Source organism: Plecotus auritus (assembly GCF_963455305.1).
Source record: "Plecotus auritus genome assembly, chromosome: 3".
Taxonomy (NCBI): domain Eukaryota; kingdom Metazoa; phylum Chordata; class Mammalia; order Chiroptera; family Vespertilionidae; genus Plecotus; species Plecotus auritus.
In genome coordinates, this window is record NC_137772.1 from 204,993,213 (window position 1) to 205,009,271 (window position 16,059).

Here is a 16,059-nt window from a genome sequence, read left to right on the forward strand (position 1 = left end):
TCAGTGTAGGATGAATTTTAATGATCAAAGACTGAAGGAGAAATGAAGTAGGAAAGAGCATAAGAGAGAAAAACAGAATTCTCACTGAGGAAAGAAAGCGACATAATTTGTTAACTATGCAAAGCAATGCACTAAGACATTTTAATTTCATGTGCATAACAAAAAGGAGCACTATTTTCATATGTTCGAGACTGTCTTATAAGAAACTTACTCAAAGTTACAACAGGTACTGAATGGCCAAACTAGGATTTAAAGTGGATTTTGTTGAGGAAGGACAAAAACAAAAACAAAAAAACCCAATATGTACATTCAGAATTTTTATTTCAAAACGAAGAACCACAGTAACATTAATAATATAAAACCTGTTTGGAAATATTCACAATCTAGTCACTGAGAAATGGGAAAACTTCATACTGCCCACCCATGGTTTTTGAGGAGCCAGAAGTGGAGGTGCAGTTGGAGGAAAGTCACCTGTCCCAGCAAAGCCCCACGCCGTAACTCTGAGTTTTATCCAAAGGCTCAACGACCAGAGGGAATGGTAAGAACTGAGAACTAAAATATTATCATAGGCAAGGATTTGGCTGAAGGGCCTCAACTGTATAAGCACCAAGGAGGGGATGGGAGGTCAGGAGGTCAAGCAACATATGAAAAAGGGAAAAGAGGGTGTCACCATTTATAAAAATACAGGGAACTAGATAGTGGAGGTGTCTGTGACCTATGGCAAGTGTAAATACCTTCATCTCATCTAACTTTTTGAAACTTTCCAGATTTACGAGTCTTAGTGTATTTCTTATCCCCTTGAAAAGAATGCCGCCTTCCCCCCCATGACTTCCTTCTAGCTCCCCTAGGAGGCCACATGTCCTGATTTCACACTCTCCTGCTCCCGTTGTCTGAGTCTAGAGTGAGGCAGAGTTCTCTACGTTAGGAAGAAAGCCACAGATGCAAATCCCACCCAGCAGAGGCAGTGCTACTTATATACCCAGGGATAAACTTGAACACGTTCCATCCAAAAGGGGCTGTAGGAACACAGAGGAAACAAGTTACCAATAAACGACTTCCACCCAGAGCAAAGTGACAGTGCACATACATTCATACTCTCAAGTGTGGGCCACACTGCACATTTACTCATACCGTCTCATACATAATACTATGGTAACATGATAACCAGAGTAACTTGACATGGAAACAGACAAAACAGGCATGGGCTGACCCTAAAGCAGTAACATACTTCAACTAGGTAACAGTCATTCAGGAAAAATCCTCTCCCAATGCTGAGGTTACAAATTCCAAGTTAGCTATGAACACTCCCCTCTGAATTCTTTTAAAGCTATGGCTTAAAACAAAATAATAATAATAAAAAAATCTAAACATCTAAAAATTCCTAAAGAACAAAATACAGAAAAACCAAACCTTTACCAAGAACCAATTTTTAGGTTGCTCTCCCACCAGATGAATGGTAGGAACACTTTAAAAAAAAAAAAAGTGAGTCCACTATAAGAAAAAGACGATTGATTTCTACAAATAACCTTCCTTTCTCTGGACTCCATCCAAAATCAGAACCCATAAACCACCATTAACTACAATGCCCACCTTAGTAATAATCCTAGATTTCAAGTAATACTACATATAATCTTAAACAAAGAAAAACGTTCCAAAGGAAACCAGTAGCTTCTTTACACAGGCACATGACTTTTCTGAGAAATTGAACTTGAGAATTTCCATCTGAAGGACAGATATTGTTAAGAGGCAATCTGCAAACCTCACACACCTCATCATATACCTTCCAATAACGCATTACATTTCTGTGTAAATCTTCCCTTATTAAACAATAAACTTCTACAGTATCAAATCTTCCACCCTAAAAACTCTTTAAGTACCTCCCCTCTAACCTCAATTTCCTTATGTTTTCATTATTTGGTAAAATTACACTTAAAAAAATAAATATTTATGCAATAAAACCAGAAGATAAAATAAATAAAACTCAAATTAATTTGCTCAGCAGAGCTGTATGGAAGTGAGGAAGGTGCTCTTATGTAATTCCTCTCTGCCCTCCACACTCTCATGTCTATCTGTTTCCTGGTGAGTCTGAGGTTGGGGAACTCTTTCTCCCCTACATGCCCTCATGGAGCAATATTAGAACTTAAAGGAGGAACAGCTGGCAAAGTTGTCAAATGCCAAGTAGCCAATCCCTCCTGAAATGAAGGTAGGTTCACTTGGTCTCTTCCAAACAGAAGAGAATGTCCAAGAAATGAAATATTTAAAAAGCCACTGAAGATACAACTAACCCCAGCACTGGGGTCCTCTGAGTGCTCATGGAGTGTGGGGATGAGAAAAGAATCAAGTAGCAGCATTCAGAAACAGTCCTGGGTTACAACCTGATGAGGTCTCTCCCCGTTCAGGGAGAGGTTACTTTTCCTGTTGGAGGGAGGCGGGAAGGAAGCACGGCTTAGACGTTGGTGGTATCCTTGTCAGGCTGCATGCTGTTCATCTCAACGGAGCCTTTCTCAGCTCTGTTTCCCATGTGTGCCTGCCCTTCGAAGCCTCGTGTGATTTCCTCAAAAGTCCTGCCGCGGGTCTCAGGGACTTTAAAGAAGGTGAAGACCAAGAAGATCACGAGGAAGCCGGTGAAGACAATAAACACATAGGGTCCTAAATAGAACTACAAAAGGATAAAAAAGAAAAAGAAAAAAAAAAAGAGTGTTGATATAAAAATCTGGTCACTGACAAACTTCAGTTTCCTCACATCCGTATTTCCAATAGGCTTCAAGCCATAACCCTTTCATAGTTCATGAAAACATTAAGGTTTCACCAGAGATTCACTTATGAATCCCATTGCTAACTTACTATATTTCTCTGCAACTTTGTGTCACTCCTTTTCCTGTTCATTGAAATTAGCTGCTTCCCAATACCTATTGAGTATTTTAGGATTTTCAGTTGTCACTGTTAAAATCTAGGTTTATGAAAGACTCACAGAAATAGGAAATGATTGTAGATGCCCATTACAAATTCCTTTATCCAAATCAGCTCCAGGTCATTTTATAATAGAATCCACTTCATTCATTAACATCCTATGCTTAGTGAGCCTTTAAGATCATGAAGCCAAAATGCTAATTCATATGATGGATTTTAAGTATTAGTTTGAAGTCTTTTGAGGCTTGGCTTATTACTATCATTCTATTTCTATTACTATCATTTCAGACCAGTGGCCTTTTAAAAGTTCCCAGTTTTAAGCTCCTACTTCAGTCTTTTCTGCTCTCATTCCTTCTTTTTCCATATATCATTAGAAATGGGGGTGGGGGGAGGCTGGTTTAAAGCCCTTGAGATATAATCCTTCATTCATATTGTAAAATGGCTTACGTGGGCTGATTTCAAGATGGGCAAGGTGAGTTGTGCTTTAATTTACTTACTGCAGCTGAAGGGAAGAGCAGTCCAACCAAAAAGTTCGAGGTCCAGTTGGAGCAGCCAGCCACGGCCATTGCAGCTGGGCGGGGTCCCTGGCTGAAGAGTTCGGCCACAATAAACCAGGGAATGGGGCCTGGGCCAATTTCAAAGAAGGCCACGAACACCAAGATAGCCCCAATGCAAATAAAGCTCATCCAGCTATACTCATCCTGTGTGAGGAAGGAACAGAGGAAAGTTAATATTAAAGACAGCATGACTAGGCAGGATCTAGCTTCCCAGAGTTGAGCACTGACGGACACCGAAAAGCCTGGGGTATAATGGAGCTACCGGACTAAAAATTTGAGGTGTCTGAAACCCAGCTATATAATCACACATATATCAATTTTACGGAGATCATTTCATCAATTGTAAATGGAAATAGCCTCCAAATTACTCTAAGAATTAAATTGCATAATGTATTTTATAAGCTACATGTTATATGGATGTAAGGATTACAGCAACTTAATGACCTATCGGTGGTGATCTACTTTTCTTAAACCTCTGGGCATGCTCCTTCTCCCAAATTTGACTTTATCAGTCTCCAGTCTCAGCTATTCACCGCCATCCCCGAGAGTCAACATAACCTCTCCTTCCCCCCACCCCTCCCTTTTCTTCACTCAAAGAACACTCACCTTTAATAACATGGAAATAGTCATGAGGATGGAACAACAAGCCATTCCTCCAAGGCCAATCATATGTAGAGTCCTCCTTCCTGCCCTTTCCACCAGAAACAGCTGAAAGAAGAATATGACACTTCTGATTTCCTTTTCATGAAAACACTGTATAAGTTACCTGAATCTGCCTTAACAATAGCAGAGTACTTGCTATAGTCACACTTCCTCTTTTCCAGTTCCAAATTTAATATATCCTATATAACCCTTTCTGTAACCTCCACCTCTCCCATCCATTCTATATTTGTTTGAAAAAAGTGAAGACTACTTACACCTGTCATTCAATATTTCTCCCCACCCAGCACCCCGCCAAAGAGGAATTAAACAACAGCAGAAAATGTAAATAATGGTAGGGAGCCCAGCCGGTGTGGCTCAGTGGTTGAGCATCGATCCATGCACCAGGTGGTCACCGGTTTGATTCCCAATCAGGGCACATGCCCAAGTTGTGGGCTCTATCCCCTGTGGAGGACGTGTAGGAGGAGGCTGCCGATCGATGTTTCTCTCTTACCGATGTATCTATCTCTCTCTCCCTTCTCTCTCTCTCTAAAATCAATAAAAACATATTTTTTAAAAAAATAATAATGGTAGGGAGGTGGAAGTACTCACAATTCATCTTTGAACATCCTTAGCAAGAATTCCTCTCCCCACTAACCCCCGGCTCCCAAAAATTATCAAACCATCCAACTTACAGACACTACAGTGAAGATGGTATTAACCACACCGGCACCAATGGTGGCATAGATTGGCTCCTCAACACCAGCATCTTTGAAGATTCCTGTTGAGTAATAGAACACCTACAAGGAAACAAAAGCCAAGGCATATAAATTCTCAGTAACTACTTTGGTTGTATGGACTACAATCAGGGGTCCTCAAACTTTTTAAACAGGGGGCCAGTTCACTGTCCCTCAGACCGTTGGAGGGCCGGACTATAGTTTTAAAAAAAAACTATGAACAAATTCCTATGCGCACTGCGGGCCCAGGACAAATTGGCTGCTAAGCAGGACAGGCAGCGGCACCCGGCGGGCCGGATAAATGTCCTCAGCGGGCCGCATGTGGCCCGCGGGCCGTAGTTTGAGGACGCCTGGCCTACATTGTCACTGATGACAGCGTATAAGATAGATCAGAGTTAGAGAGGGCTGGAAATAAAAAATGAGTGGTCAAAAAAATCTGTGTTGTCTTATATAGTGAAAAAAGCCTAGAAGACAAAAATTAACCATCTGTTCTAAGACAAAGTGTAAAAATTTTTCATTTATTTACTTTCTCATTTTTCTACATGGAAAACATGTACTATAAATATAAATTTAAGAAATAAAACCAAAACCAAATCAAAACTTGAATAATCAACATTTTCTGAGTAGCTGCTACATGCCAAACATGTGAGGGGCTATGGAAGTAGGTGAGCTATTTACCTCTGGTCAGGTGTTGTAAGTGAAATATTGAAGGATATCTTGGACACAAAAGTTGATACTCACAGCATTGATTCCAGAAAGTTGCTGAGAGAGCTGGAGCATGATGGAAATCATGATGGGCTGTTGGTAGCTCGGTGATCTGAAGAGCTCCAGCACAGTGGCTTGCTTTTCTTGTGACATCCTAACACTCTCATCTTTCATCTCCTGGATGTCCTGAGCCACGTCTTGGGTGCCCCACAACCGCTGGAGGACTGGTGAAGAGAACAAGAGGAAAGGATAAAGGTAAGGTGCTATCCCAAATCCATAAGACAGCTGGGGAGAAGCCACCCACGATGAGCCCTAGACATGGCTAATCAACCAGCATCCGTGTCTTAATTTACCTCCTTACCTCATTCTTTAGGGGTTGAAAGTTCCTAACTTAATAGTAATTAGGAAACTCTTTACTTGGGTTCTGAGGGGTAGGGAAAGGAGGTAACAAAAAATAGATCCAATATCCTCATCCTAAAACAAACCACAATCCTACAATTCTTATAGTAAATGTGTGAAGCATACTTACTCTTTCTAGCACTGTCCTCTTCCTTTCTGTTAATCAGCAAGAATCTAGGACTTTCTGGGCAAAATGGAAGGGCTATGATTTGTAGGAAAGATGGAAGGATGGTGAAGCCCAACAGCACGGGCCAAAGATCTTCAGTTCCCAAGATGATTTTCAGACCAAAGACCTAGAAACCAGACAAAGGTAATACTATAAATCCCATATTTAATAGGCCACAAATTAAATGAAACAAAGAAAAATTTCAGGAAATTATCCATTCTTTTACTATCCTGCTGCTTTTTCAGTTGTCTGTGAGCTATAAAAATATCTGAAACTTACATATAATTGAATATGTGCCATTCTTTTGAGTACTTTACCTATGCTAACTTTTTAAATTTAATTTTATTTAAAAAAATATATTTTTATTGATTTAAGAGAGGAAGGCAGAGGGAGATAGAAACATCAACAATGAGAAGGAATCATCAATAGGCTGCCTCCTGCATGCCTTCTACAGGGCGATTGAGCCCCCAACTTAGGCATGACCAGGAATCAAACCCATGATTTTCTGGTTCATAGGTCGATGCTCAACCACTGAACCACTCTGGGCAAGCTATTAACACTTTTTAAAAATTTCTTGTTTTTTACTTCATTTTTAGAGAGTGAGAAAAAGGGAGAGGGAGAGAGAAACATTGATGTAAGAGCTGCCTCCTGTACATCCCCTAATGGGGATGGAGCCCACAATTCGGGCATATGCCCTGGCAAGGAACCAAACCAGCAACCTTTTGGTGCACAGGACAATGCCCAAACAACTGAGTCACACCAGCCAGGGCTATGTTAACTCTTAATGAGTCTTGAAACTAACACTCGTTAAGTTCTAGCGTACCTGGGCAACCAGAATCCCGATAACGATGCCCAGCTGGTTCAGAGTGCCAAAGGCTCCCCGCAGGGCAGTAGGAGATATCTCTCCAATGTACATGGGCACAAAACCTGTGCAGAGTCCGCAGAAGAGGCCAATTATCAACCGGCCCAGGATCAACATTGCAACTGACTCCGCTATTTTGCAGAATCCCATAAGGCAGCCACCAGTGATAGCCAACAGATTGACAATAAGCATTGAATTGCGCCTGAAAATTTAAATAAAAACAAGTTAGCAAAACAATCCCAACTTTCCCCTTCTTTCCTTATTATTCGATTCCCCAAGCTCAAACATCTTTAAAAAATTTTTTTTTTAATTTATTGATATTTAGGGAGAGAGAGATGGAGAAGGGAAGGGAGAGTGAGTGAGATCAATTTGTTTTTCCACTTATTTATGCATTCATTGGTTGAATTTTTTATATGCCCTGACTGGGGATTGAACCCCCAATTTTGGCATTATCAGGATGACAGTCTAACCAACTGAATTACCTGAACAGAGTATATATCTTCTCTCTCTCTCTCTTTTTTTTTTTTTTAAATATATATTTTATTGATTTTTTACAGAGAGGAAGGAAGAGTGATAGATAGTCAGAAACATTGATCAGCTGCCTCTTGCACACCTCCTACTGGGGATGTGCCCACAACCAAGGTACATGCCCTTGACCGGAATCGAACCTGGGACCTTTCAGTCCGCAGGCTAACGCTCTATCCACTGAGCCAAACCGGTTTTGGCTATATCTTCTCTTTTGATTTAACATTTCTAGTTGGGATATTAGGACCAGTGGATATTATACCTCTATATGCATAAAATTCACCTAGAGAACATGTTTTAAGATTCTCCTCTTTTTTTCTATGAGTTTATTTATTTGTTAGTTTATTTTATACATTAGATTCCACATATAAGTGAAATCATGGTACCTGTCCTCTGACTGGCTTATTTCACTTAGCATAATGCTCTCCAGGTCCATCCATGCTGTTGCAAAGGGTAAGATTTTAGCAAGCACGTTAGGCCAGTATTTCTGAAAGTGGTCCATACATAGATTTTGCTAGAAATTAAAATTGTCCCTCTCCAGATTTATCAAATCATTAGGTTTAACTCTGTGGTGAGGGCCCAACAATCTGTGTTCTAAAAAGTCCTCCAGGTGATTTGGTGCAGGCTCAAGTTTGAGAGCTACTGCCCGAGGCAATTCTGCCCTAGCAGGTCTATGAACATACCCAAGAGGTATTTTTGGACTAATGCTTCTTATTGCATTTAGTTATAATGTAGTTGTTTAGGTATATCACCAACATACTGATGATGATAGATAATTTCAGACCAAGTTTTCCCACATCACAAAAAAAAGTTATGCAAAAAGCAGCTTCAGCTCTCCTCTAGGCTGGACTATGGTGATGTCTTTAACAATTAGTATTGGTAACCAGTATCAAATAATAAATTACTACATTTATGTACTAAAAATGTGGCAGACAGAGCCACTGAAACAGCTGAGAGAAGACTGAGATAAAAGATTAACACTGAGCCCTAACCAGTTTGGCTCAGGGGATAGAGCGTCAGCCTGTGGACTGAAGGGTCCCAGGTTCGATTCCGGTCAAGGGCATGTACCTTGGTTGCAGGCACATCCCCAGTGAGGGGTGTGCAGAGGCAGCTGATCGATGTTTCTCTCTCATCGATGTTTCTAACTCTCTATCCCTCTCCCTTCCTCTCTGTAAAAAATCAATAAAATATATTTTTTTTTTAAAAAAAGATTAACACTGAAAAGTTACCAAAGCTGTTGAGAAGAACCAGCACTATGAACTTCAACAATGAGTCTCAATTCAGGTGGCCACTAAAATTACTTTGGGAGCTTTGAATAATACTGCTACAGGTCCTGGCCTGGCACTTTTAAAAGCTTCCGAGGAGATACTAAATGTGCAGTCACAGTAGAGCACCCTTTTAAGAGAAAAATTCGTTCATTCTTAATTTTACCTTTTTCTGCATTCCTTTTCCTGTCCCCCCACCCTCTTTTATTGGTTCTTTTGCTAATAAAATAATAGGAAGAAGCCATGTTAGTTCTGGAAAACCCATGTCAAAATTTTAATGATTTTAATAGACAAAAATTTAATCCCTTCAAAAATAAAATATTGTCAAATAAAATAGGTTGCTTTCATTAATTAAAAACTTGAATTTGGCCAGCCCGGTGTGGCTCGTAGTTGATCGTCAACCTATGAACCAGGTCACATTTTGATTCCTGGTCAGAGTACATGACCAGGTTTCGGGCTCGATCCCCAGTAGGGGGCATGCAGGAGGCAGCCGATGGATGATTTTCTCTCATCATTGATGTTTCCATTTCTCTCTCCCTCTCCCTTTCTCTCTCTAAAATCAATAAAAACATATTAAAAAACAAACTTGCATTCCATTTATGTTTCCAGAATATCTAATCAGCAAACTAAATGGTTCTTTCACTAGTCATTATTGAAAGTATTCTACCCTATAAGACATTTATTTTATTAAGCCAGCATAGGGTGAGAAGATACAATTTTCTTTTTCTTTTTTCAGAAAAAACCCCCAAACATTTCAGGTTAGTTATTTGGCAATGATTTAGTTATTTGCCAAACACTAAGGATTACAAAATATTTCCTCCTTATCCTGCTGTGTGAAATAATGAAGATATTTGCATAAAACCCCCAAAGTTTTAAAGAAACTTTTAAATAAAGTATGTTTCTGAGAAACTTCAATGAACTTTATTAGAAAACAGAATTAGTGTAAACTGGACTGCAAAGCCAATCACTCCCAAGGCCCATCTTTTGATGGCTGGGTGGAAGCTATGCAGGGCAGTAGAGCCCCAAGCAAGAGTAGTCAGTGCCAATTAGACTAGGTTTCCCTTGATCAGAATTTTTTTTTAAATATATTTTATTGATTTTTTTACAGAGAGGAAGGGAGAGGGATAGAGAGTTAGAAACATCGATGAGAGAGAAACATCGATCAGCTGCCTCCTGCACACCCCCTACTGGGGATGTGACCGCAACTAAGGTACATTCCCTTGACCGGAATCGAACCTGGGACCCTTCAGTCTGCAGGCCGATGCTCTATCCACTGAGCCAAACCGGTTAGGGTTCCCTTGATCCGAATTTGAGGTGCTCTCATTCAAATGTATAATTACCATCACATCCTAATTCTCAGTACGTCCTCAGTGCAACCAGAATAGCCCCCCTTCCGTGTCCAGTTTCTGGTCAATACCTGCCAAAGCGGTTGACAAAGAGTCCAACGGAAAAGGATCCAATCATACCACCAACGGAGAAGATAGCCACAGACAAGGACCAGAGGGACGTCAGCAACACTTCACTGGGAACGTTTTCTAACTGCTCTTCCAAAGTGTAATTGATAAAGTCCTTTATGATCTGCAAATTAAAATGGTTGGTGGGAGGGCAGATTGTTACAGTTGGATGAGAAAAGAGACAAGTATTGGGGGTCTTCCCTTCCCTAAGAGTACAATATTACAATTACTTCTTTATAGGTAGAGAACCAAGGGAATAACTAGATGGGGATGGAAGAGAGGTAACAGGTTGGAGTTAATGTTTCCCTGAAAAGAATTTTTATTTGTTCTGAAAATCCCAGTAGATAGTAGTACTGATATTCAGTGAATATTCCAGCCCTCTCCTAAGAGCCTTCTTTTTTCTTTGTAATTAACCCCTAAGGGATAATAAAGGAAGTATATCACCATAGGATGAGAGGAAGAATGGGTACAGTGCGGGATATAGGGAGCAACTGAGTTTTGTTTTAATGATTCAAGTAGACTTCCTTACCAATAGTATTCTCCCTCCTTGGTCTTAGCCAAGCTAGATATCAAGTTTGTCTGACATTCTTAATTCCTGAAACCCTACTTAAAGAAATAATTTCCCTATCACAAATGCTAACTCTAGTTGCCTGGTACTCACCGTCTCCGGGGCATTGATGACTCCAGTGTTGTAGCCAAACTGGAAAGAGCCTATTGTAGCAATGGTGATAGCAAAGATCAGAGGTGCGGTGACCTGGAGGTGGGTAGGGGAGGGAGAAACAGTACTTAAAACTCTTGATAATTGCCTCTTATTAATTAAGGAGATGTATTACGATAGCTTGTCCTAGGAGTGGTATAAAAAGAACAAGCCTGGCTGGTGTGGGCCTGTGAACCAGGGGTCACAGGTTTAATTCCCAATTGGGGCATCTCTTTCCCTCTCCCTTCCTCTCTGAAATCAATGAAAATGTATATATATTTTAAAAAGAACAAAAACTTAATGAGATTTAGGTAATGAATAGGAACATAAAAGAACAGGTTATCACTGAAGACCTTATCTAGAAATATATGGACAAGCATTGTAGAGTAAACTTGGGAAAGGCGGCAAGAAAATTTAGGAAGTAAAAAGTTAAGAGGAACTGAGTTTGCCAGTTTGGAATTCAAAACATTGCCCCAGGTAAAAGCAAACAGCAGTGCCTGGAGGATGGAAAGAACTTAGGAGGACAGGGGTGAAGACATTTAGAATTCCTAAGAACAGATTACTTTGGAAACAGCAGATCCAGTGCAGTCTCACTGAGATTCCACAGAAGCCCCAGAGTGGTGGTGGTGCATACATCTTTATCACTGAGCTGCTCTTTATCTCTCCCTGGATCATGCAATCTATGGTGTCTACTATACCCATTGTCTCCTGGCCCCATTTGAAATTCTGCCACTTTACTGTACTGCTATCCCCCACCCAGCAGGGGGAGAGCACAAGCTCACTCCCAACCCAACATATAGGAGACATTTCTTGGGGGAAAGGGACAGAAATCAACTCAGTCATCTCTCAGCTTCCCAGGAATAACTCAAGTGGGTGTTCTCTTAAATTTCCACCTCAAAGTAGCTCAATATCTATGCCCGAGTCCATCCTCTACATCCCCCAACCATTTCTTAAAAAACTCCTCTCTCCAGTCTGACAAGAGTGGTAGGCTGAGAAATTCAGTTGCCCAAACTGACCTTGCCTCCCAGGCAGCTAGGTATAAGGACTGCGGAGGCCCCCTGCCACTGCATAGCTCTTTCTGATTAATTCTTTTCCCCTTAGTTAAAACCTCTTCCCCCCACATCCTACTATCATTGAGTGCCTTTTCTTCTTCACATTTTTCATCTCTTGTCTTCCTTTATTTTCAGTATGTTTACCTTAATGAAAATGCCTTTCTCCCTAAATATACTGCATACATAATACACAATCATATATAATTGTATCGTGTGCTTACAATCATAACCACACTAGGAAGAACAATGAAAATTCTCTCTCCTTAGTACCCAGAAAATTCCATAGGTCATAGAACAGATGGCTGGACACCAGGCCTCCAAACAAATCTCAGGTCTTTTCAAGGCCGAATGCTACCAGAGAAATACTCATACTGCGCCTAGACCCACACTTGTAATCAACACAACTGAACAGCCGCTGATCCCCTGTACACTCCATCGGCTCATCCTCAGTAGAGTGTAATTATATTAAATAAACCTGAGAAACAAACACAACTTCTCCAGGTGCCTTTCCCTGAGACAGGAAGGTGATGGAGCTGGAATAAATCCTTTATAGGATATGAAAATCAAAGAGAACTGGTGAAACTGTAGCACTGCAGGCTGGAGAAGAAAGCAAAGGGCCTGAAGATGGCTAGATGACAGAATAAAATAGAACACAGCAATCACCATTATGGTTTGCCTTTCAGAGTGTACCCCAAACATGCAAAAATAACTGGTGATTGTATCATCCTTACCTTCCATGTCCCCATCGCCCTAATTTAATTCTTTTGGAATCTTCAAGAAAGATCTGGAGGGGGATTGCAGAGACGCCTTGGAGGGGGATTGCAGAGAACCTTTTTCAGCCAACAAAACCTTCAAAATGTCCTTCTCTGTCAGCAAGTTTCTCTTCAGGTCCTCAGTATTGCTCTACATCTCAGCCTCACACTCACTCTTACCGCTGAAAGTGCACACCAGTCACCAATTTATAATCCTGGAAAGGGTGGAGCCAGGAAGGGAGCCGAGCCCCCAGCCCTTCCCCTGCTCCGCCCCCAAATAATCTTGTGATCTTGTAACATCACATTCAGACCTCACCCTAGGCAGCAACTCCCTCTGCCCACTTAAAAAACCACATCCTTTTCCATACCCACTATGTCTTCTTGAGCCGTCCTTCCCTTTTCTAAAGCAGCTACAGCCTCTTAGTTTCACAGACAAAATGCTACCAGAAAAGCCTGCAGGGAAGGGCAAATTCACTTTATTTTTGCTCTCACAACTGCTCGGAATAGAATCAATCTGTCGGGAGACGAAATGCCTTTTCCCCTATATGTGTGTAAGTGCTGTATATGTAAGGCCAAGTGGACTGGGTGTTATCTGAGAGTTAAGGTTGTTTGAAGGAGTGTAAGCAGAATTCACGATCCTATGAATTTATCAGCTGCTTTTTGATTGTTGATTGGGTCTACAATCTTGAAGGGGAGGAAAGGGCAGTCTGGGAGAAGAGAAGGGAGGGAAGAACTGACCACTTTGTGGCTCTACTTGTCCTCTAATTGGTATAATTGCTCCAGGTAGGACAGAAACCTGAGTATCCAGAAGCTGGGCCAACTGCCCTAAGCTGCAGGAAGGAGAAAATTAATTGCCTATAGGATAAGATCCAAACTCCTTTTTGTTTTGTTTTGTGGTGGTTGTTTTTGTTTTTATATTTTTGGGGATCCAAACTCTTTAATATTGCATTCACCAAACACCCACTTTTAATTCTACACTTTCTGCAAGCTTTGCCTCCGGTCTCAGGTTTATAGCATGTAGTGATAGGACAATTATCAAATTCAGCTAAACAGGTATTTGCTGATACTCTCCAAGGAACTGGGGATTCATGAGTATATAGGACAAAAGAGTCCTGGCCCTTAAGGAATTTATAATGTTTCCCTTCTTCTTCCACTTAAAAAAGGGGGAAAGAGCACGGAGGGGACAAGACCAATTGATTTTTACACAACTGGAGATAATTATCAATATCCTATTAATTATGGACTGAATTTTTTGAAAGAAAAGTGTGAGATAAATATCTCATTACGTATTAAGCTGTACAAGAAAAATGAGCAGATCAGTAGAAAAAAACCCATAAAAATGTGAAGAGAGGAAGATGAAAGATAACACAGAGAAAGAGGCTCTAGTGTGAGAGTAAACAAAGCAAAACAAACAAGTGGTTAAAGAGTTGGGTAAGTGCGAGATACTTTCAGGGATTTGAGGGGGTTGGGGAGAGAAATACCATTGGTCAAATTCCTAACGCCCATTACTTTGTAGCCCAGCAACCCCTTAAGTATTGGGGGCAGAGGGGAGGGAGGGGGAGTGGGTTGAGGGAAGCATAGTTTTTCTAGGTCAGTGGTCGGCAAACTCATTAGTCAACAGAGCCAAATATCAACAGTACAACGATTGAAATTTCTTTTGAGAGCCGAAAACCGACTTTTGCGCATGGGCCATGAAGTTTCAATCGCACTTACGTGCGCGCCCGCACGTGGTATTTTGTGGAAGAGCCACACTCAAGGGGCCAAAGAGACGCATGTGGCTCTCGAGACGCAGTTTGCCGACCACCACGGTTCTAGGTAAACCAAAGGAAATGTATATTCCCTTGGGGGTTTGGGTTGAGGGCCTAGAATTCAAACCGAAACTATTGGACGTGAAATAAACCACATTATGTTGTCTCCTTTCCTTGAACCAGGATATTTTCTAAAGCGGAGAGAACTGAGGACCAGTGAAACTCCATGTCTAAGGAAATGTTCCCTGAGGGTACGCCTCCCCTCCCCCACCTCATCCTGTTTTCCAGGAAACATTGAGCCTACAGGCCCCTTTAGTTACCACAGCAACTGAATTAGCAGGTGAAGGACAATGGATATCCCCTTTGGCAGTGCTAATAGAAATATAATTTGTGCCACTTATGTAATATTAAATTTCCTAGTAGCCACATTAAAATTTTTAAAAGAAACAAGAGAAATTGATTTTAATAATTATTCCACTTGACTCAATATATTCAAAATAATATCATTTCAGCATGTAATCAACACAAAATTAAGTTAATAATTTTTTCTGCCAAGTCTTCAAAATTCAGTGTATATTTTACATTTAGAAAACATCTCCATTTTAGACTCTAAGTTTTCTATAGTTCAAGTAATCTGTTTTTCTATCAAAACAATTAAGTTGTGTTTAATGGGAAAAAATTTTAATTGCTTCAGTTTAAAATTAGTGATCCACTTCCTTAATCCCACTGGCCATGTGAAAGTACTCCACAGCTCCCCGAGGCTCACGGCTGGACCTTGCAGCTCACAGTAAGACCACCACTCTGCCCTCTTTCCCATAGGCTTTTCTCCATTTTTTTATCTTTGGCTTTTTAATATGTCTTACAATGTCATTCTTTTAAAAACATATATATTTTTATGATTTCAGAGAGGAGAAAGAGGGAGAGAGAGAGAAACATCAATGATGAGAGAGAATCATTGATTGTCTGCTTCCTGCATGCCCCCTACTGGGGATAGAGCCTGCAACTGAGGTACATGCCCTTGACTGGAATCAAACCCGGGACCCTTTAGTCCACAGGCTAATGCTCTATCCACTGAGCCAAACCAGCTAAGGCTCACAATGTTATTCTTGCTTCTAAGTCACTTGGTCTTATCTTTCTCCTTCTCCCTATGCTTAGAACAATTATTCTTTAATTAGAGGCCTGTTACACGAATCTTCCTGCAATAGGCCTTCCTTCCCCTGGCTGCTGGCACCAGTTTTCCTCCAGCACCTGGGACCCAGGCCTTCACTCCAGCCACAGCGGAGAAGCCAAGCCTCTTCAGTCTTCAGTCTTCGCTTCGTGCCTGTGTATGCAAATTAACCAGCCATCTTTGTTGGGTTAATCTGCATACTCACTCCTGATTGGCTGGTGGGCGTTGTGGAGGTATGGTAAATTTTGCATATTTCTCTTATTAGTGTAGATGTTTTCCAAAAGCAAATGGCACCAGTGAAATTAAAAGTAGGGCTGTCCTACCCCTTTCATTTACTCAATGTAATTCAGAACACAGTGTTTGCCCCGTAATTATTTTCCCCCAATATTTATTGAAAGAATAAATGAAATAATTGTGAAGGCC

General features: G+C 40.8%; 1 protein-coding gene across 1 annotated transcript; it reads right to left on the minus strand.

The window, feature by feature from the left end:
• Window positions 1–304: 304 nt before the first annotated feature.
• Window positions 305–13,123, minus strand: SLC2A3 (solute carrier family 2 member 3). The gene is made up of 10 exons (XM_080658987.1): window positions 12,700–13,123; window positions 10,881–10,973; window positions 10,183–10,343; window positions 6,937–7,177; window positions 6,078–6,240; window positions 5,585–5,772; window positions 4,802–4,906; window positions 4,074–4,175; window positions 3,408–3,611; window positions 305–2,659 (listed from the first exon to the last, which is right to left on the minus strand). Exons 1-10 carry the CDS (start codon window positions 12,712–12,714, stop codon window positions 2,447–2,449), a joined length of 1,485 nt encoding a protein of 494 aa, XP_080515113.1. The 5' UTR covers window positions 12,715–13,123; the 3' UTR covers window positions 305–2,446.
• Between the last annotated feature and the right edge of the window lie 2,936 nt (window positions 13,124–16,059).